The 24,490-nt window shown below is 35.1% G+C and overlaps 1 protein-coding gene across 3 annotated transcripts in view; it reads right to left on the minus strand.

Annotated features, from left to right (window-relative positions):
* CDH8 (cadherin 8) overlaps positions 1–24,490 on the minus strand; it is a 129,685-nt gene that overhangs the window by 17,975 nt on the left and 87,220 nt on the right. For 2 of the 3 annotated variants that reach the window (XM_085306496.1, XM_085306494.1), the window contains 2 exons: positions 13,866–13,987; positions 7,217–7,334 (listed from right to left, as the gene is read on the minus strand). In XM_085306496.1, the coding sequence (XP_085162622.1) occupies positions 7,217–7,334; positions 13,866–13,987 (240 nt within the window). Of the gene's footprint in view, positions 1–7,216; positions 7,335–13,865; positions 13,988–15,114; positions 15,130–24,490 lie in introns of all 3 variants that reach the window. The other variant, XM_085306495.1, reaches the window with a different exon arrangement.

Here is a 24,490-nt window from a genome sequence, read left to right on the forward strand (position 1 = left end):
AGAAATGCTCCAGGAGAAACATTTTCCCAGCTACAAAGCTGTAAAATGTACAGACGTGGTGGGGAACACAGCAGAGCTGAAGAAGAGCGAAAAGATGCCTGAAAGAGGACAATTGGCTTACCAGATGGCCCCCTCCTTGCTGGTTCATTCATCATGTTGGCCTGTCCAGCTGAATGAAGACGTGATGGATCACATCGAGCTTAGGACGGAGAAGAGAGAGATTCTGTCTGTCTGGAGCCCTGCATCCTGAATACAGGAGAGGAGTCAATAAGGTTTCAGATGGACAGAATAGACAGAATGGTCAAAGAGCGGAGGAAGATGGTAGCTGAGTTACACTTTGAAGAGTTGATTCTATTTTTCTGACACTCAGTTTCAGCTAAAGCAGCTGTGTGCACCAAGAAGAATTCATCTCTTCAGCCTACGTAAGTGGTGGAAAGTACATATCAATTTTAAGAAGGAGTAAATCATCCAGATAGGGCTAAAAAGTATGTTTGCAGAGGTACTGCACTTAGTCTTCACCTGTTCTGTGGCTCTGATTAGAAGGGAGTCTAGAAAAAGAAGTGGTCTACATGCAGGAAGAAAGATGGGAAAGACAGCAGAGTAAGATGTCAGTGAAGGAAGTGGCATACAAAGGATAGAGGGAGGAAAAATGTTGCTCTCCCATCTATATTAATGAAATCTTCACTTCAGAGAATAACATAACATCCTTCTGTACCAGAGAACTTGTTTCAAATAGTACTCTGTTGATATTCAACATCAAGGAGTAACAGAACAGGGAATAACAGAAAACAGTCAATAACAGAAAGCTACCAGACATGAAAGATATATATAGAGAGAATATTTTCACCGGTGGTCTCAGAGTAGATGGAAAYAACAGTATTGTACCATGGAAAAGCTTACTAAGACTGGAAGTTGGTACAGTAGAAGAGCTGAATATATTGCTTCAACTGCAATAGAAAATCATATAATGGAAATTGGATTCAATGCCTAGCAAGACAGAACTTTTTAGCATTACTGGAATGTATTGGGGTCCCTTGGTAATGCTATAATTAACTTGAAATTCTACCAGTCTTCTGTATTTTGAGAATATTCTAAAGATTTATAGCACTGATACCCACCTGATGTTGCTTATCACTCTATCATTAGCAGAAAGGGTTTGTCTTTTTGAGTCCTTAGACACAGGCTATTACTTCTCAGGATGACATTATATCTTAGAATTCTGTCAGATATGTAAATAAGAAAATTGATTACTTTTCCTACAAAGAATGGTCTAACATAGCTTCTGATCCAAAGCAGTTTCAATCAGGGCAATTGTCTAAGGACTAAGGACGAAGGAACTTGAGTATAATAAATAAGGAACTGCATTTCCTCTGCCCCTTATAAAAACGAATGATTTCAGGGCCTCACAGATATCATCTAAGGCACATCTACTTCCTCCAGGAAAAGCATTTGCACTCGCTGAATACCACATTTTGCATATTAATGGATTGGAAGCTAGAATTCGTCTTTTCCTTTTTCAGGCCTGCCTCTCTGCTCCAATAGTGACAAAGGTAAAGTGGCATAGCGTTCTCTTATYGCCACACAGCCGGATCCTATTTCTTCCTTGTTTTCCAGCACACAGACCTGAGACATTACACCTCAGCATACACCTGAGACATTATTGTTAGAAAGGAGCTTGGACCCAAGCTGTGTAGTCTAACTTGTGCATCAGGAATAGAATGCAATAGTTCAGGCCTATAAATCATATATTATTTTTCAAGTAAGAAAGGCAATTATGTGTCTGAAATATAATTAGGAGGTTTCTGAAACAGAATTTCACATGAGAGTAGTCTGAATCTGCAGAACTAAAATTTTCCATGGGGCAAAGTCCTTAACTACCAAATGATTTGTTTTGATAAACCTGAGACCTTTGTACTCAGCCTGGGCAAAACATCTTAAGTTTTTTTGTTTAGCTTCTATAAATCATAATTTATAATAAAAAGTAAAAGAAAATCCTATTGAGAAAATATTTCAACCATGCCAAAGGATATCTTTCAATAATTTTATATTYACCATTTCATTAACTATATCATTTCATAAAAATAATAACAATCTCAAGTAGTTCTATTATCCCCTTTCTATAAAAATTGTTGATATTTGCTATTTAAAATGCTCCAGTTATAATTCCATGCCAAGAAAAACATTTAAAGTATATGCACACATGCGCGCACACACACACACACACGCACACACACACATATATGTTTTTTTCACACTTTGAATGCTCCTGGAGACACATGACGTGTCAGTGGCTGACAAATTCTGGCACAGAAGTGCCAGATTATAGGTTAGTCTGTTGTTTTTCAATGCATAGGCATAACTTACTTTTAATTCTGCTACTTTCACATTGAATGCGCCTAGCTATGAAAGTATTCCCTGTGATTTCAGGTGACAAAACTATGCCTATTAAGAGATTAGTGATCAATAGTATTTCCCAGATTACCATCATATTCTTTTACTATTTTACATGTAGTCTCATAAATGCTACTCCATGCCACTAATATTACAGACATAGTAGAAAAATACTTGCTTATAGTAAGTATCTCTGAACATATCTCTTAATTCTACCTTCTAAGAACAACAGTAACATGGATGTGATTTCATATGTTTTAAAACTGTACTTAGAAAAAACATGCAAAAGTCTAATTACCTATGTATAAAAAAATGAGGATGATAGTTAAACGTATTAGGCATGCTTCCCTGCAGAACTGCTATTGTGAAAGTCCCTCTGGCGTGGATGGCAGCTGGGCCACAAAGTTTCCTGAGGCTCTTGAAAATTGCATGAAACTGCAAAAGAGTAAGAGGATTTACAGCTTATATCCAAGGGACCGTGTAGGTGCTGAAATTCTGAATGTTTATTGTACTTTCATCAAGAAATTACGGGTTTAATTATGTCCTTGCTAAGATAATTTGTACCTGAGGTCAATGGGTTAACTTTGAAATTGGGCAAAGTGGAAGGAGAACATTGAAGTAGCTGCACCACCTCTTAACTCTCCAAGGTATGTATTTGGAAGGAAAAGTCAATCAAAAGCACAGGAGCATTAGCAGGTAGCTAAGACAATGCCAGAGACACTCATCAAGAAATGCAATATGAAACTAATTCAGGGGAAGAAACTTATTTTAGCACGTGAGAGTTACTATTGTGGGAACAAAAAAGACATCTTCCAGGTAGGCATTTGACAGATGCTGCCAAAAAGTATTTGCAGGGAAAAAATGTGAACAAATCTAGGTTTTATTGAATTAGAAACCACTGACTGATATGGAAGTACTTTCTCTAATTAAGCAGTTTTGGTCATTCGCTTTTAGTTTTCTAAATTAGGACATCAAAATGAGAGGTTGCAGGTATTCCTTTCTCCAGCTATTTCTAAATACTTTAGAAATCTTGGTTGGTAAGGATGGTAAGGAGGTGATGAGAAACAACAAATTTTGAATAAGATGTGCAACAGTATACAAAGGCGTGGAATCCAGTTAGTGACTGGGTGATTATAATACTAGGCTATTTCCTTTTAAACATAGGGCACATTGCCTACTACTTTCAAAGCAGCACAATGAGGACATAAGTGACAGATTAAACTTGCTAGATGCAAAGAACAAAGAAAATGAACATTTAAACATGAATGTTCTTGGAACTATTATAGATATCATAGGCATAATAGACTATGCATGACTGAAGATAAATATTAACTTTGTTATAGAGAACCACTCATCGAGATACATATAATGCTTCAGTTTCAAAGAAAATAAAATCCCTATTAACTATGCCAAATTCACTCTGGCTCCAATTAAGTGCTCACATCACCAGATAGACGTAGAACATCATGGAGAAGGGGAGAGGCTGGCTTCTTATGGGGCTATAGGACTTCTGGAGGAATAGGAATGTATACAATTATGATAGTCCTTTTAACCTTAAAAGTAAGGTCTGCCCGTGCTCCAGACAGCCCTTTGACTGCTGCTACTATATAAGCCCAAGTTAGAGGTGTGGAATATCATATCAAATCAGAAGAGTAGTTGCATCCAAAGGCACTACAGAACATTTGATTCAGTGTTTAGTACATCTGGAAACACAATTTTGCATGAGAAAAAATGAAAACATTCTATTGAAAAATCTTGGAAGAAATGTGAATTCTCATTACTTTACGCTAAACCTGTATTTGCTTGTTTTTGAAAGTAAAAACTGCATTTGCAGCATCATAATGTTTATATCTGTGAAAACTGCTTTTCATCACAAAATTCGGTTTTCAGTTGAACATACTAAGGAAATCATAAGAATGACAGGACTTCAATGTTGAAAATGTATAATTCTGTGAGTGTATTGCTTGGAATGAAGAAGACAATCCATTTACTAGCATTAGATTTCAGATAATGTTTTGTGAAGACCACTCACCTGAGAAAAGAGTATAAACAAATGATGATTCCATTTCCAGGGATCTCATTTCAATTTAGTGATGCCATGAAGATACAAAATCCTTACCAGTCCTTTAAGTTCCTGTCAGCTTTCTGTTATGCTGTAGATCCTACGCACTTTTTGAAGGACTAACCTCATTCAACTAAGGATTCTAAAACATTCAAAACAGGATTCAAAAAAGAGTGTATCAAATTCTGTCTAAATATAAGACATTTTCATCTGAGTGCTTCGATTCTTTTTGGTGTGTCCGAAACGCTACATAAAACATTTATTTTAATTTTTCCCATTCCTGCTTCTATTCAGAAACTCAGCACAACGACAGATGAAAAATGATCAGCCAGTCGGCCTATATGAGTTTATGTAATCAAGGATTTTTCTATCATGGACTCACAGGTTTAGTCACCTGCAGTGATATAAAAAACATTACAAGCTTTCTACTGTTGAATGAACTTATTATACTTTTGCTATGCAATTTTATTATTTCTCTTGTGAAGAGGTAAAAGTTTATGCGTCAAGTCAGCTAAATGACCAGCTTTCCTTGCATTACCGTTCAAGAGAGTAGGATTGTTTTACACAAAGCCTAAGAAAAACTACTCAGTAGCAGGTATTTGATCTGTGAAAGGAACAGAAAGAACAGATCAGGAGATATGAGAAATAAAGATTGCTGAGAGATGATCTAGAGACATTTGGTGAGATGTAGGATGACATTTAAGATTACATTTTTAGTTGAGCCTTCAGAAAGGCAGTAGAACCTCTATGGGTTATTTTAGGATATCCTATCTGCAGAAAGGATTGTAAATATGCAGTTATCAGATCAACAGTTAAAAGCCCTGTTGGAGTGCCTGACAATCATTTCAAGGAACAGATTCTGCTATGGATCACAGACAATTTCTGTAAAATCCAATGTAACCTTAGGAGAAGTGGGATTTTTGATTTCTAATGAGCTTGTGTTAGTCAACTAAAAATATTTGTCACAAGTACCCTATCAGAAGATTTTTGTACTATATTTGGGCAGAACAGTTAGTCACTGAAGTATAACGTGAATTGACTATAAGGCAAACTGGAAAGTTTTTTAAAAAAGCATTAGCCCACAGACAAAAAACTCAAATTCATACTTATGTTTCATATAGTTGGAAAAGGTAGTTGAGTCATATGTACTCTTTAGCACGAGGGACAGAAACAGAACTTCACAGCTTTCTTCCCGTAGCAGATACCAAATTGCATTGTTTGAATGTTAGTGCCAACAGATGAGATGAAATAATGTCATTACTTCCTGAAGTACAAAAATAATTGCCAAATGCTACCTAAAGTACAAAAGAAGAACCCAATAAGATAATTTCAGAAAAGMTCTAAAAAAAGGGGGGTTGTTTTGTTTCCCTCTGCACTTGATAGAATTTTGGAGAAAGGCAATAGTTGAAAAAGCATGAAATAAAGGAAACCCRCACACACTAATTTTATCAAATGAAAGATTGGAGTTCTATATTAAGTTTCTTGAGATAATGGAATCCGTTTTTAAGACCTGTAAGATGGTAGCATTTCTTCAGAGCCATTATAGCAGTCTCTCCTGCCTTGAAGAATTTGTTGCCAAACAAATATTTAATTGTTTTAGGGGTAGGGCCAAGGCTATGGGAGGAAGGTGAAGCCGTGGTCAAGTCAGGAAGCTGTTGAGGATTCTGCCCACCAGTAACATTTCCAAGCCTAAGTGGGCTGTGCCTCAGAACTGATCTGAACCTCAGAAACAAATTTCTCCAGAAATGAGAGCGAAGTTTATTATAGGCATTTTCTACTGCTTTTAATAAACCATACCAAACTGACTGTAGGTCAGTAGGAGATTGTGTTGGAGTCCATATAGCACATGGACTACATACTTCCGTTAGCAGTTTTGATTAAAAAAAAAAAAAAAAGTAGTAGGTATACTTGGAAATTATTTTTTGATAATGAAAGTTTAAATCTGAAGAGTCCACTCAAGTGGATTTTTACTTCCAAAGGTACTTCAGCTGGTTGTTTTAAAAGGATTTACACATTTAACTGATTTCCATGCATTAAAATTTATCTGTGTAAAACTGAGTTGTAACAAAATTGGACTTATTTTTCTAAAACATGTTATACAAGAAGGTTCATTACTCCCACTCAGATCAGGAGGTATTTTGCCATTGGCTGTAATTGAGAGTAAGAGCGGGTCTTAAATGAGTAACATGCTGGAGAGACAAGGCTATTTAACGATATGAGCTAAGTATTTAAACACAGAGAGAAATGTTCAGACCTTTGTTTACTTTATTATACTGTTCAAAGCAAACCATCTCACATTTAGGATGCTTAGCTCAGTTTGTGTTACAGTACTGCTGATTATGAAACAGTTTGAGGGGGGTTCTTTATGTCCCACTGTAAAGGCAGAAAACATATAATGACTCATTTCCTATATGAAAGTACAGATATAGGCAGATAGATACTTAGAGTGAATGCTAGGAAAGAAAACATATCTAACTGAAGAAGAAAACCGTGATATATTCCAACAGGTTTAAGAATTTAGCTTTTTATAATAACACTTAACAAAGTGGTGCCATCATTCTTCTTGACTGGAACAGCTAGAATAATAAAAAATAAATAGAGCATTTTCTGTTTATTTTTTGATAATTCATACATTATTTCTAAACTCATGCACACACACCTCATGCATAAATATCTTCCAAAAAAACTGGTAAAGTAACAAAGTCAACAACACAGTACAAAACAAAGCTATTCAGCTACACATTACATACATTTTATATTTACCTTCATTTTTCTTGATGGTGAAATTTGGATTGTTGACCATTTCAGGTAGAAGACTATATAGGAAATAATGCCCATTTTTAGGATCATCTTTGTCAATGGCACTGACAATCTGAATTACCTACAACAGAGAAAACTCTTGTTAAATATGAACATTTCCAGCATACAGTATTGAAAACAACCTTGCATTCTATAGCACTAATTCTCCATGTGCCAGATTAAAGATGATGATTTACAATCTTGCAAGGCCTTTACAGGTCTTGAAATTGAAAGTTCTAGATTGAAAGTTCTAGGAACAGGAACTGAATCTGTCCCATTTAACCTTCCTGCAGGACAAAAAGGCAGAGAATATTTTACTTGCCTAAATCAGCAGCAGCTTTTTACTGGCTGCTCTAAGGTACCCATCTTAGAGGATCCAGTAAAAAAAATGCTGCTGATTTAAGCAAGCAAAATATTCTCATTCAGCAGTAAAGAAGGGGGGAAACTATGTTTTAGAAACACTCATGATACCTAGAGCAGTCTTTGATTCCTACAGCCACTCTACTCACTGGATCAAAATGTATAATCTATCTTTAATCCTTTCTCCTTTCCTCCATAACCTTTTTTTCCTTAGTTGAATAAATATATTTTAAAAAAATTCTGCTTAATAATCTAACCTTAATTTAATAAAACCTCAGTTATTCCTGTCCTAGGAACAGAGGATTGCTTTAACATATCATCATTAACCAATGCTGCTTGTTTTCCAGAATAATGCAGGCTACTGAGGTTATAAGAGGAAAGATTGTTGTACAGCCAGATTGGGATTATCTGAATAACTTTGTATGAAGTACCTCATGAGATTTGTACGATTATCTATAGTATCTGCAGAGTATTTCATTTATGTCAAACAAATGTTTATAAACATCTGATGGGAGAGTATAAAGAAGATGGAGCCAGCCTCGTCGCAGTGGTGCCCAATGAGAGGACAAAAAGCAATGGGCACAGGATGAAATACAGGAAATTCCACTTGAACATAAGAAAAGACCTTTTCATTGTGAGGGTGACTGAGCACTGGAACATGTTGCCCAGAGAGGTCTTGGAGTTTCCATGCTTGGAGATATTCCAAATTCAGCTGGACATGGTCCTGGGCAACCTACCCTAGCTGACTCTGCTTGAGCGGGGAGGTTGGACTAGATAGATGATCTCCACAGGTCCCTTCCAACCCCAGCTACTCTGTGATTACTCAGAATGATACTGCAGTTGATCATTTAAAACCACACAAAGCTGCAAAAGGATATGGAAAGATGAAAAATCATTTAAAAATAAGCAGAAAAGATTTTTGCACTTGATTCCAAGCATCTTCCAGAGAAGTAGAAACTAAGACAGCTGTGGGCCCAGATCTAGCACTCAGAGCTGAATTTCAGCAGTAGTTAGCTCATACTAGATAAGGCTTATTAGGCGTTTAATGTGTATTATTGAACTTTCCTGTGTCCACTGAAGTCAATAACATTTTTATCTTATATATTTATTTTTATAATCCCTAAAGCAACTGACCAATACTTTCTCTAACAATTAAATTCCAATTAGGAATCATTATAAATTTCATTTTTAAAGAGTACACTAAAAAAAGGAAACAGTGCCTGATCCTGTCTAGATTCACTGAAGCTTACTTTAAATTTTCAATGCTTTTCTAACACAATGCTAATAATTAATATTTTATACTGGTTGTACTGTAAGGGAGGATAGACTACCAATACACATATCTTACATGTAGGATGATATTCTTTATCACACTCTTTTTTCTTTGCTCTTGCAGAGTCTAAGAAAGAATAAAATCTTACTAGATAGCCACACAGAACAGCATCAAAACATAAACATTTTTTATATCTAGATAAAGATGTTTGAACAGGTTTTGATATAGGCATATGTAATTTACAAGATGCCCTAGGAAGTAATCTGAGGCAATTAATTCCTTGCATAATATATTTATATATTCTGGATAGGTCAGATTTGCTACCAAAAATCTATGGAAAAAGTTTTAGATAGTTCAAGTATTACATAAATTGATCAATTTTTGGATAACTACATCTGTCAAAGTGGAAATCTTGATTACCATTATTTCAAGTCAAGAAGAGATGGTGAAAAAAAGGCCTAACATAGCTTTTGCTTAAAGAATTAGATCTCCAATTTGATAGCTTCTTTAACAGAACTCAGAGAGCTAAACATTGTGAAAATGTATTCAGTTGAAAAAGGTATAAATGGATGCTTCTGTTCCTTTGCAAAGACAGACCCACTTACAGACACGGAACACTCCAAGCTTTCTCTTTGCAGAGGCAGAAGGTACTAACCTATCTATGGCATCTGTTCCAGGGCTGGACCAGATATTATTAATTCTGGATCTTTGGTAAGTGCAATTTAGAATGGAATTACAAACGAGTATTTTTAGGCACATATATTTTATGATTGTTCCCTTTCTCAAACACTGTTAGAATGCAGAAGGAAAAAGGAAAATGAGCACAGTGAAGTCTGCAAGGTCAATTGCACGTAATAGATGCAGTTTATCAGATGGTTATGCAATTTAATCTGTACTGGCCATATACTTGTTAATTCTTTTCAGCATTATGTAGGACAGAGGAYTCTAAAAACTCGCTTCACTCTCTCCAAGTTTTCAACTAATAGACCTGAAAGCCWGTAGCCAAGATAATAAGTGCTATAGGTTTTCAGTTCACAGAAATTATATGAAATAAGCTGAGGAGACTATCTAGATTGAAAATTTTCAAGAAATAGAAACTGGGCATATTCTAAGTTTTTGTTGTTGTTGTTGTTCAGGAACTACAGATATGTAGTCTTAATGTCCTATAGAAGTCTTTCTTTAGTTACAGTCCTTTCCCTCCATTCCCCTCATTTTTTTACTAAATCATTTCCTTAAAAATGCACAGAAAATTATATGCAAAAGACAGGCTTAGTGAAATACTATAGTTGTTCTATTGCATACACACACCAAGGAATTAAGAGTTAGTGTTCCCATAGCAACCGTACCCTATTTCTTTGTGTGTTTGCATTAAAATATTTTTTTTTAAAAAAGAAAATAACTACAAAGTGCTGTATCTTTTACTCCATAGGGTTGAGAAAAGTCCAATAATTTTCATTACTGCACTTTTATTACTATGCTAATGAGAACGCCATATTGCTCACTGTTAAGTGATCATGTTGTGGAAGACACTATTGAAGTAATTTTCTAACTATTCATTTGTGGTTCACAGAATGCTAGAAAAACTCCCAGGGAAGACTTACCTTCCCTATCACAAGAGCTCACAACAGTAAATCAGCATGTTTTGCTTAATAGGAAGCTCTAGTTTTAATTCAATAGTTAAACGATCCCAGAGGACAATTTGGCATTATATTCTGCAGCTTTATACTGCATTTCTACAAAACCACATGTGCCTAAAATTATATTTATAAAAGATTGCCAGTATAATAATTAATAATGTAGAAGGACAAATAACAAAACAAAGTTCCTATGATATAGCATAACTATCTTTGTGTGATTTTAATATACAGTACTGCTTAAAAGTCTTTCCTTGTAACACAACTTATTAGCCAGACTTAGAATGGCTCCTTATGATTAGCAAACTGTTTTCTACTCTTATTAAAACAGTTATTCCCCCTTTGAAAAAACTTTTGCAGTTCTACTGGTGCTCACATCTATTTACGTGATCATGTACACTATTCAATCATTTGAAAATGGTTTTGGCCTGAGCAAACAGCACTCCCCTAGGAAAGCCTGGGTATGGGCTGGGGAACAGCTGAGGAACCTCCCTTCCTCAGCAATACGGATGTCTCTTCTAGGAGCAGGGGAAAGAATTTAGCTGGTCTGGAGAACAACTGTACAGCTACAAAGAGAGAAACCATGAATGTTCTGGCTTAACTAACAAACTGAGAATAAAAAGAGTAAGACAGAAAGGCATGGGCTGGCTTATGTTTCATTTAGAAGAACTATAATAGTACAATCAACCCTGTTTTCTTCCTAAAACTTACAAATAAACATTTCTGGCAACTTTCTGTTGTGTGTAAAAATGTGCAGTGTGTACATACCTATATGCATGCATGTACACATTTCCTTCTTCCCTTTCCTTCCTCTCCTACTAGGTGTAAAGTTAGTATTCTACTGTTAGAGATAGGTTAAAGCAAAGAAAATGCATCTGGTAATGTTATACATCAACAGTTTTTAATGCATTCTGTCACATCACCAGCAGCTGCACTTGCCACTCGCAATTATATCAGAACCCAAAATAGAACACTAGGAAAACTGAACTGTAATAGATGGTTCTGTCAATATATTTAGGGACTGCAAATAAGGTTTTGTAAAAGGTTCAGATGTAATCATCTCCCTTATGCTGATTCAAATTCAATTTGAAGTTATATTTAAGTTGAACTGCAAATGTAAATACAATGAAGTATCATAAAAAAATCGTATCTGTTCTGCATATGTAATATTCATATTTAAACTCTGGAGAACTAGCCAAAGTAGGGTTTTGCTACTATGTAAAATATCTTTCTCATAGTAGCTATTTTGTAGCGGACACATATTTCAAACATTTCTTGAATTCTACATCCTGACAAATATGATTACTTCCAAAATTTGAATATAGATTAAGGAGTATAACAAAACAATCAAGTAGTATACACACTAAGATATTACAGGAGCAGATCATTTCTGAATGACAGTTTAAATCTAATCTTGGTGGTTGCTCTGGACTGGTGGATACTTATTATCCCAATAAGATTATTTGCCTAAAACACAGAATACACTGAAGGATCAATGCCACCTCTAGCCATAATGGTTACCAAACTATCTGCAAAGTTTATACAAGGATTCATGCTCATGAGTGACATCTGCCAACAGATCAAGAGCATAAGAGGTAATAATAACATGAGGAACAGCATACGGTTTAACAAAAGATTTCCATAAGTGCTTAAATAAAAGTCTTTCCTAGAAGCTGACTATCAATAATCTCATTTACTGTTTCATTTTGAAATGAAAATGGTGTGAACACTTTTCACTATTTCTCAATCACCTCAATTTTGATAAGAATACCGAGACAGATACATTCTGAAAACAGTATGCAACAAATCCTTCTCATTTCAGGGAAGCTTTCTGTGCCCTGGATTAAGGTGTACTCTTTCAAATATAGTATTTCATACAAAACAACTACTCAGCACCTAAAATCCACCYTGAGATAAACAGAAATCCACTTGGAGCTAAAAAGAGCTTAAATACCAACAGTAACATAACTCTGCTGGGGAAAGTCTGCCCATAAGGACGCATTTCAATAATCTTCTCTTCAGTGGTTAGAGAGAATTCTCATTTCTTAAGTGACACATTTTTGACACCTTTTTAATAAACAAAAATGGTGCCAGAAAGTCAAATCATAAATCTTCTCTAACAATCTGATCTTGGCAGAGATAGGTTGTCATATGCAGCTACATAGGTTGTCATTTAGTAATACTAAAAGAAAATAATTTCTGACTCTATTGTCAGGTAACCTACTTTGGCAAACAGTGAATTTAATGCCAGACTCCCACATGAGACACAGGAAAAGCTGGATTATCAAGTCTAGTGTCAAGCTGTCACCTGCTCTTTATTTAAATAAAATGTCACAATCTAGAAATAAATAAGAAAGTTGAAAAACAATGAATTGTTGTAACATACAATATTTCTTCAGCTGGACTGAAATATAAATGCCTATTTACACTGCATTACTTTCTAAAAGTCTGTAAATGTTGATGAATCTTTATCTTGTAATTTATATAGCATATAAACTATTCCTTCCTAATTCTGTACATCTGTCCTTCATTATACTTACCTTTTAAAAGATTGATTTGTTTCTTTTCTTTGAAAAAGGCTATGCAAGTTACATGTTGCTTCTGAAATACAGCTATATTTATTTGACCTTATAAAGCCATGAGTAACTTCCTTTCCTAACCTTTTTTCATCAAATAAAGACAGAAATAATCTCTCAAGTCACCTTTTCTCTGAGATAGAATGAAAACTTGGAACCTGAATACTCCAATACTCCATTGCTCTTTGGACACTTTCAATCTCAATTATGTCTTTCAGTTTTGCTTTCTTGATTTTTCTCAATTATCACAGAAAAGTGAGTAAGAAGTAGATAGTTAGATATTATAACTGAGATACAATACCTATACGTAGGGGAAAGTGAGTTTATTTTTTCAAGTGTTTCTCTTAAATTATGCCTTGGGCCAGTTGCACTTTAGTCCAATGGCTGGACTAAGTGAGATTCAGGTTGGATTATAGTTTCTCTTATCAACATACAGGAACTAAAGTAGTATGTAGTACTAAAGAATGAAAGTACTATGCAGTGATGAACTCAATCAAAAGCAGTGGAACAACTGGAGTTTACAGATACCCAGCATTTTTCTGGATTTGGTCCCAAGGCATCCACCTTTGCTTTAAAATCTATACTTTAAATGTATGTATAGAGAGAGATATACCAGAGAATATGATCACAGATTTATCTTAAATGAAAGAGGTCTTAAAGTTAATCAAAGGCACATATTTTGGAAATAAAGGTAAGATAAGATGACAACAATAAATTGCACCCCATTCCCACACACCAATTACACAGCATTGAAAACATGAGATATTTACTTGTCCAGGCTTCCCGTTCTCACATAAAAAGGCTTCATGCTCTGATGCAAACTCAGGAGCGTTGTCATTTACATCAAGAACTTTGATAGCAACAGGCACCCGGGACACTTGACTGTGGTTCCCTAAGAGAAAAAATCATAGCATAAAAGGCAAGCATATTTAATCTGGGATTGATGCATACATGCTTAAACAGAAAACATATTCTTCCTATCCTCTGTCTTTGCTTAATTGGGTTGCCTTATCTGTAATGAATAGTAGAGTTGGAGCATGAGATAAAGAAGGATGGCCAATATTGTGTGGTTGAAAAGAATAAACAAATCCCTACTGCAAACAGCATTTGTTGGAGATTAGCTCAATGAAGACCTTTCTTGGACTAAATTGGTAAGATTTTTCTTTGATGAAGTTTGCATTGTTTTATTGATAAAGTCCATTATACATGGAAAAGGGAAGGCAGTAAACAACATAGATTTATTTCTTTGTTTATCTTTGGCAGAGCACAGAGCATTTTACTCTATTAGTTGTTCTGACTGCACATCTATTATTTCTTCATTGCAAATACGATTAATGTTGAGACCTAAATTGTGATAAAGACAGTCTGCAGATTGACATAGGTAAAACTAGATATTACTTTGGATTATTAAAGCAGTCTGATTCTTTTTTATCTGAACAGAAAAAATGTCCTGTGAAATTCTTAGTTCATTGAACTAAAGCCTCATCATTTATAATATAAAGCTATTTTGCATAAAGGAGTTTATCATTGTAGAGATTAGAATAACCTTGTTAAGCTGTAGGAAAGAAAAGCTAAAGTAACAATTTGCATTCTACTTTGAATAAATTTCATAGTCTGTTTCGAGTGCCTTTCCTTATTTCAGCATATTTATTTTAAGAAACCATTCATAAATATTTTAGATTTTTATGATTCTTTTCCACAAACAGAAAAGACATGAACTCTATTTAAACGGTGGTGATCAGCTGATCTAACAGTTAAAAAACAATGTTCTATGGCTCATGGATACCTCTACAAGTAACTCAAAGCTTGTTTCAAAATCCATCTACTAATGAATATGATTTTACAAACATATTATCTCATTTATGTCATGAACAATTTGAAGAATTTCACACTATGTGAACTGAGCTCAGTGACTTGTAATTGAACTGCCTGCTTTTGCCTAAATTATTACTGCATCCAATTAAAGCTGCTGCATTAATTCAGGGTATCATCTTACGTACTATTGTTGTCACAACTTGCCAGCTGCCCAGCGCCCTGAGCAGGCCAGGCGGGCTTTGCTCTCCAGCCACACAGAACTGACTGCGCAGAAGGCAACCCTGACAATTCCAGGGGGCCGGACAGAAGTTCCTAGCGCCAAGTATTCAGCACTCCTGTGACTGCAGATGTCAAAACGAGAGGCAGCTCAGGCTCCACTACCAGTGGGCTGGAAACCAGTGAACCGGCAGGTAGCAAATGGTGGCAGCCTATAACTGGTAGTAACGACTAAAGGAAGAATCACAGTTCACACCGTGTATTGTATGTGGTTTCCACAGAAGTTAAATGTGTTGCGACAATTGCAGCTTTTCTTTTCTCTCACATGTTAAAGATGACCATCATTTTGAGGGCTCCATCTATAAATCTAAATTTGTATAAATTCAATTGCTCTACTAACATTAATTTGAAATTGCATAAAAATACCTATTTCCAAAGAGTCAAATCACTAGCTATCACTAAAAATACTGGTGCTATAAACAAAGGCCTTGTGGCAACTGGATAGCTCAAAATAGTCAAATTTTACTTGTGGAGGATATGGCAAATTATAAGACGTCAGAACCTAAATGCTTCCCACTTGAAGCGGTCAAAGGGTTTAGTYTGGAAAGAAATGTGTTACAGAATAGAAAGAAATCCCCACCAAACTATTGTAAGGCCAGCATGTACAATTCCACAACATAGTGTGTGACACTACTTATTAACAGGTGAGGAGAACACTTACTTCATGAATTAATAACCTATTTGAAATCAAATAAAAGTTGATAGGCAAAGCATAAATCCCAAACATTTAAAACATATTTTTAATCTTGATAAAAATACAGACAATGAACACTCCAGCTTATCACAATTCTCAGCACTAGTGTCACGTTTAAACACTAAAGATTTACTTTTATCTAAATTAATGAAATGATGGCAGTTCAAATTTTAAAGACATTACAGAGGAATGTAATTAATTAGATAAGCTTCTAAAGAAATTATTCATGTCCCTTGTGACTGCCCCCAAAATGTTTGTCTTTCATCAGAAATACAAACATTAAATTTAAAGATATTATAATTAGAAACTTGATGAGAATTCATTTAAAAAATTAATTTACTAAACACAAGAGAGACCCAACCGGTTTGGAAATCTCCAGACAAGGAGATATGCACTGCCTGTTCAGGTTCTTGTGGCTACAATGAAATACACTGTTGAGAAGGAGAGACAGAGACAAAGAGGGAATTTTATCTACTGCTTCTGTTGCCCACCACACTGAATACACTGCATTATTATTTTGTCACTGCAAACCTTCCAACGAATTTTCATGTAAGTGCTAAGTGCTTTGCCCATAAATAAAAATYGCTGCAAACATCCCTATTAAAACAAATAAATGAATTCTCACTAAGCAAATAGAGATTCACTTGAGGATGAAGACACTGAAGATATAAAAGAGTTTCATCTTCCCATTTTGATACTTTCAATGTCTGCTATCTACTCAAAGGTAAAACGTACATGCAGCATGACCCTCTCAAATTTAAATCTGTCTCTGTTAGCAGTGCTGAATATCCCTGGACATTTTATTTCTCAGAGCAAAGTAGAAAGCACTTGAAGTGGATCCACTCTGATATATGACTGCACAAAATGTTACTTTTGCATGGGCAACTGTGCTGGAAATTTAGTTTCATTCAGCTAAACCAGCTATTGAAAGCACATCCAGTTTCTGAACTGCCTGTCAGTCCCTGACTCACACCAGTGTCACCCTCCTAGGAGACTTGCTCTCCCTGCTCACCTCTGCAGATGGTTCCTCCCTCTCAAACTTGCACCTAGAAGTCCCCAGTGATGAATGAGGAAGGAGAAGGCTAACTCCTTGCCATCACATTGGTTGGCCTTCGTACTGATTAGTATGCAGTGTTCACAACTCTTCCTTGTTTGTATGAATGGAGAGTCAGTTCTTTCTAAAAGAGTTAGACAGTTCTTTCTAAAATTTTTTAGTTTTTTTTTTTCAATTAACCACACAGCCAATAGAATTAAGTTAGACTGAATCTGCTTCATTTTATGCCTAATCATAAAAGGGAGTGAAGTTCTGCAAGTATTACTGCTCTCTTGAAAATACCAAGATGGAGACCTATCTCTAAGGAACCACCTTAATTTGTGAAAACCTTAACACCTGTATTCATGATGATTCACAGCTTAAAAGCACGTAACTTCAGTCTTGCAATGCAAGCACATCACTAGGACTGTCACTTAGAAAGCAATGGCTTGGTTTGAAAATTTAGCATGTAATATTTGGTAGATGTAATATTAGAAGATTTCCACTAGTTGTAGGTAACCAAAACTCTTTCAGAGTAAGGCTGCTTGTAAGGACTTTGTTTTCAGTTTGAATACACTCAGTTGGTCATTTGTGGACACCACTGCCACAGTCCATCATGTAGCTTTAAGAACCAAACTTACAGGCAAACTAAATAATTTCCTAAAAGTACAGTGCTTTTTATGTCTCTGCTGACGTCTCAATTACCATCCACAGCTCTAAGACACAGTACTTTTCAGTAGATGAGAACTATGCAAAAAAAGAAGAGGAAAACCTAGACAGATATCAGGAAAGGATGACTCAATGGAAAAACAACTAGACAAATTAATCAGCGGTAAGTAAACCTGAATATAATGGAAAGTTCAGCTGAGTTTAGAAATGCAGACTGAAAGGTCTTATTTCGGCTTTACTCTCAGTTCTCAAGATGCTATTTGAATTTTAAATGCTTCAAAGATAGCCTTGCCGGTATTCATCCTTGGGCAACATACCCACTGAAACTTGCTCTGGGTTAAGAAAGTTTGCAGAGTTTGATACAAAAGGTSCAGTCAAATAAGATAACCAAAAGCAAACAAAAAATTCCACAATCAAGTATCTCCAAACCTGGCCTTCTGCAGGCTACATACCCATGCTAGTTCTTACTGTGATCAACGTATTGATCAACATCTTCCTTCCTTCCTAAAAAAATAACTGTGCATTTGAGACGTGTTTGTGCGTGCATATTTATCATTAAAAATTTCTAATGCAACACACTAAGCAACGTTAACAATATTACTCTCCAGTAATACTGGAGCAAGTAATACTCAAGAGTAACCAGCATTTATAAATCAAATTTTTGGTCTCATGCCTTGGTGATAGAACATGAGGCAGTTACTCAGCTCCTACGAAGACTTAAAACACTACTTTGCTGTTTTTCCTTGACACAAACACATACCACTACTCTTAAATGGCAAGGGTATTTAAGAAAGGGAAATAATTGCTGCAAATATGTAATTTCAGCATTTCTTTAACACAAAGAAATGCTGTTCAGTTCGTTTACTTCCTTTAGTTGATTAGATCATGTGAAATCACCTCAAAATTCTCTTTAAAAAGTCACAAACTGTCTTGCATTTTAACTAAAAATATCCGGAAAAAACATAGAATCCTGAAAAATAACACGTCTTTTATCATTATCATCGTATGTCTTGGAAATGGCTATTTCATGCCTCTCTGATTCAATGAAATTTCTAATATAATAATATTTTAAATTAGAAATAGAAGTCCTAGTTCTAACAGAGAAATCAAAACAAAATCTGAATCAYTGACTTAATAAAAGCAACAACACTGATTTCACAACTCTGATATTGCAAATTCATGAAGCTGTATTTTAACAGATCCATTTCCCATGCCTTTATCATGGTTTTATCTAAGGATTTTAGCAAGATAACCCATATAAGCTTATTTCTCCTGTTCGGTTTTACATTGGTATTTTCTTGTGCAATCCTTTACCTCTAAAACACCACAGCATATAACAGTTGTTCTTTTGCCATAGAAAACTGACAAATYTATACTCAAGCTCTTGATAAACAGAGATGTTACTGTGAACCTGAAATGTTCTTTATCTTGAAGTTTAACTATAGAAATCATATGCTGCAGCAAATGCTGTGTTCACGTATCTGAASTGTTGCATAATGACCTAATTCAAGAGAGCCTGAGTAGCTGAAAATGACACTGAAATTGTAAGGGAAAGACATTGCAAAATGACAACATTTTTGTTAAAAATAACAGACCACAAGCTATTTCTGAGTTAGGGTAAAATCTAAGCAGACAAACTAAAAAAACCCCCAAACAATATTGAAGTATGGTATTAAACATTAAACAAATGGTATTAAAGTATGAACATTTAGATTTAAAAATATCTTAAATGTTTAAAGGATGAGAAAATACTGAGAGTTGTAGAATTGCTATAAAATAATATAAACATATCAGTGCATAGCAGAAAAACTTCTATACAAGTTGCTAAGACAATAAACTCAAAATTAATGTTCCATTTATATTTATTCCAGTACACTGGAATATATTAGAGAAGTACATTCTGCAGAAAATGTATATGTGTGCATATGTGTAGGAGGGAGGAAAAAAAAAAGATGTGAAACATATTTCCCAAGTTTGTCACTTAAGTCATTCTTTAGGAGAAAAATAATAAGGGAGATGAAAAGTATTGTCTCCTCTCAGCAGATCCTTGTTTATTCTATTAGGGTSTCCAGATGTAAGGTGAACAAGTCAAGAACAAACTTATGTTACAGTCTATATTTATTTCCTCACTGATAGGTTGTCAGAAGTTTAACCAAAGACTTGCTCAAAATTTTCTGCCTCCTTCATTTTTGCCCATTTTTCTGTATCTCATCACCATGAAAAAATGCCAGACTTTTGCAAAATGCACACTTCAACAGGTCTGGATAAATCAGGGGGAACCAGGCCTGACCTGGTTAACCAGGTGTGATACAAGGAGTGTATTTAGACTGGATACTCTGGGAGGAGGATGTGGAGAAGGGGAAACTGAGGACAGACTATGTTTTAAAGTCACTGACTTCAAAGCTGAATTCGTAGTTTAAAAGTTTCCAAAGTGCAGCACCTCCATCTGTTAGGAGGTGACTAAGACCATCTACCTTCCTTCGATGAATACATAAGATCTATGGCTTAGCATGGAAGGCAAGTTATTAATTTTGCTGCTAATAGAAAAAAAGAAAGCAAAATTTCAGTGACAGATGAACAATCTGTGCCAGAAAATGTTAAATAAAGCCATATTCTTTAGGTCTTATTCAGATAAAGTCTTCACGCACTACTGTTTTCATTTATCATTTAGTTTTACTTAGTGCATGTCAGACAAGGATTGTTGAATATAGTCTAGAACTAATATGAAATAGGGATTAGCTGCCTAAAGTTTGCCAGAAAATGAAAAGGCTGGCAGAAAGACCAAATAGCTTTTCTTCACCAGCGGCATACCACCAAACCCTGCACTGACTTCTTTGCTTGCCATTGTAGTAGCAAAGTGATGTAAACAGACGATGTTTGTACGTACTTTCACTTCAAGGCCTGATTCAGATCCTCCTGAAGTTAATTAGATCGCTCCTACTCGGCAAGTTTTATCTAGTTCTTTATCTATTTCCTACCTTTTAAATAATTTAAAATTTAAAAATGAAATGCAATTTAAATTATTAAAGCCAGAACCTGTTAAATTTAAAGGATCAATACTGATTTGTAAAACTTGATTAGCAAACTTTAGATATATATATTTTCTAAAAATTAAATCAGTGTATTTCCTTCATACAGACACAATACACATTGATGGAATTGGCTCCTCTTTTGCATATCTGATGGTAGAATGTAATTTGACATTCAAATGCAACCTCTGTCATTTTTCATACCATTAAGCTATACAGTTACTCAGTAGCCTAACAAATAGTTATTCTGTAATTACCTCTGATCCTCTGTGAATTGAAAGATCCATTTACAAAACTGGGAAATGTTTGTAATTTTTTTCAGAAGTATCATGCTCTCCTTGGTGTATATGCATGATAATAATCTTGTCTGAATGCATGGAGATAGATCAAAAGGGCTTGCGAAGGTAAAACTAGATTGGAAAAGCAAAGCATCTTCTCAAACACAGTTTATGGCTGTGAAGAGGATATTTTCTACCATTACCCTGGTTAGAAGAGAAAATCAAAAGACACTAATCTGTTAAATGTAGCCATGCAGGGTAAGAGGAAAAATTATTTCCTGACAACAAGGTACTAGCTCGTTGTCACTACAGTGAGCTCTAATTTTGTCCCTAAGAGAGCAGAGGATAGTGAAACTAATTCATGTCCACCTTAAAGCTGGAGGGAATTGCCAAGTCTAGGCCAAAAAAAAGAAAGAAAAAGCCCACACTCATAGGCTGCTGTTTATTTTAAAATGCTTTGCATGCTGATCATCCTTTAACAAAAATTAATTCTTTTATATTTTGAAAAAATCTGCTTCAATGTCACCACTTCCTATTCATTTTCAGACTCCAAAAAGAAAATGCTAGAAGATACACTAGCAACTAGACGTACTAGGTGACACAGGAGTGTTCACTACATGTAATGTACATCCTGCCAAAGACAGCGGTTAGACTGCATGGGACATGCACTAGTGAAGAGAAGGGAGGATATTAAAGAAGAGGGAGCAAAGGGATGGGATGAGGCTTGAAAACAGATTTAAAAGGGGCAGCCTAATCAGAAACTGCAGCACCTTTTCAATATTTAAGCAGCAATTATGGGTACTTGTCTCTTGTCAGAAGCGCTGGATGCAAAAAGTATGTCCTTAGAGACCGTTCTTCTGCATATCTAATTTTGACCACAGTGAGCTTTATATTCATAGTGACACATAATCAAGATATATGTGACACATCAATATGAGTAAACAAACACATAACTCTAAATAAATTATTAGTATAGCTGCTTGAGCAGGTTGTACTGCAACCTCCTATAGTTGTGTCAGCTTTATGACAATGGAAATGATGCTGTTTTCATCACGGGTCTTAAATAAATTCTTCAGCAAAAAAATGTGTGTTGCTAATACCCTTCCACCCACATATCTATCCAGAGACCAAGCTGAAACAAATGCTGGCAGAAAACAACCCGTATTTCTAATACAGTATTGAGTTATTGAGCCTTATTTTTGTCTAATGATGAGGCAAGTCAGGCTAGAGTATGCAGTTATGTCACCTTCAGTAAACTAACTGCATGAAGTGGTGAGCTGTTATTAGTGAAAAAATTACAAACATGATTTAAGTATCAGCAGCCATTAGTCGACTTGCATACTACAAAGAAAAACAAGACAGTCATACAGTTATTGATTTTTCCAAAATCAATGCAAATAAAAGAAATACTGTTCATTTAACGTGAAAAAAATTATACCTAACTTAAAGAGTAAGTAATAGCAAATCTATCAGCAACTGTAACCTCTGGAAGCATCTGCAGCTAGGAAGGGCTCTTCTGCAGACCCATCATGCTACCAACAGGTAAAGTCTACTAAAAGCTGTTGAGAAAAGTTTTTCCACTTCCTTGTGGCAGTTGCTGATAAGAACGAAAAAAAGAGTTAGAAAAACACAGAACCACAGAAAACAGCCATATTTCTTCTACCTTTATTATCTGGATTAACATCATTAACAGTGGGACAGAAATGCTACTAGATCATTACTTCTTGTAGATCACAGCACTACAAACCTAGTGAGGCAATGGGTAACGCATTAATCACTGTGAGGAAGTAACTGGTTTTCATTTCTAAATATGATGTTGAAAAAATTTCCAGAAAATAATGTGATGCCATTACATGACTGAAAAATATCTGGCTCAAAATAGAAGCCACTGAACGGTCAGGAAGTAAACTGAATAGAAGTTTAAGACACAACAAACATTGTGTCTTAAACACCAAGGGAGTTGCACTAGTGAACTGAAGCATGACAGTCAGGAATCTGGCCCACACTCTAGAGCAATTACACTGTTAATATGTTAATACATCAAGCATATTAAAATGTTATAAAATATTGACTCAATATAAGCAATATCCTATTAGTTTTGAAATTTTATAGTGACTAGCAGCAATAAAAATAACAAGCAGATTGATTGAGGACAAGGTATCTGGAATATTTTGTATTTTTTATTTTAAATTATTTCTTGACTGAAGTAAAATAATTAACTGCTCAAAAGAAACCTCCATCTTCTTAGGGCTAGACAAAATATTGAAATGTTTTAATACAGCTTTTTTGTTAAATCAGAATTTATTACAAAAGATTATTTAAATTTCTTCATTTTTAAAGCTCATAATTCTTTCTGAGACTGATTTTTCTTAACAGTGCTGTTGTATAGATTTTAGATTTCCTTCATGGCTAAGGAAAATTTCTAGATCTGCTGCATTTGAATTAGAGTCTAAGAGTTTAGCATCGAACAGTCCTACCTAGGAGCTTAAAGGAGTAAGAAAAACAAAACCAAACCCCACTCCCTAGCATATCAGTATGTACCTTTAATAAATCTTTCCCCTCTATCTTTCACCTTGAAAATACTGTCATTCGATGCCATCCAACAACTTTACCAGAAACTCAAAAGCATGCTACTCTGAGTCTCTATGCTAGAAATAATTATGCTTAGAAATGTGCTTTCAGTCAACTACAATCATATTAAGTTTCAAACCTCTACTCTGACCTACACTTACGCTTCAGCCTTATAGAAGAAAATGCTGGAGATTTTGCACAGAGTCATATTCTGCTTAGAAGTAATAAGCCTACAGATGAATATTATCCAGTATTTTTGAAGTGAATCATATTTTCTTCAGAAATTCTAATTCAAATGTTTGAAGTGCAGATGACCAGTTATTAGTTGCTCAGCTTAGCAACGCACTCGCTTTGCTAATATAGTATGTATACTGTTAACTTAAACATTCCTTCAGTTTTCTCAAAGTAAGTGACAAAGATACATCATGTAAATTAGTCAAATACATTTTCACTAATGACCCTTTCATTCCTTACTTGAATCCTTGTCTGTTTTGTAACCCAGAAAACCTTATTCTTTTCTAAAACACTGTCTAGTTTTCTAACCATTTGCAGTGTAAGCTTTGAACAGTGTTGTCAAATTCCACCATCTTTTCTGAAATCCACATTTGGAAATCTAGACCTAAAGATGTCTACTCTGGCTTTATAGTGCTCTGAAACCAGAGATAAGAGAAGTTAGACTATCGATGCAAACCTCTCTCTTTTTCTTTGCCATAATTATGTTTATTATCTCCTCTGGTGAATTTCTCTGACATATTTGTTTTCAGTTAGTTACTCAGATCCTTTTCATATTCATGCTTCTCTTTCAGATTTTTCCCCTGAAATCTGAGGTTACCGACTTCTATTCAGCTTTTCATACCTGAATTTTTATGCTAGCTCCTAAACTATTGAGGTAATTTTATACAGAGTTCATTTCATAAGCACACTCCTTTCGCATTAATATTTTCTCATGATATGGTCACTCCCACACTATCATGCATGTGGATGACATCTCTTGCCATTCATGAGCTGTGAAAAACAATAATGGGGAAGT

The sequence above is a fragment of the Rhea americana genome, unplaced genomic scaffold, assembly GCF_003343005.1.
Source record: "Rhea americana isolate MKP2758 unplaced genomic scaffold, rheAme1 scaffold_24, whole genome shotgun sequence".
NCBI lineage: Eukaryota > Metazoa > Chordata > Aves > Rheiformes > Rheidae > Rhea > Rhea americana.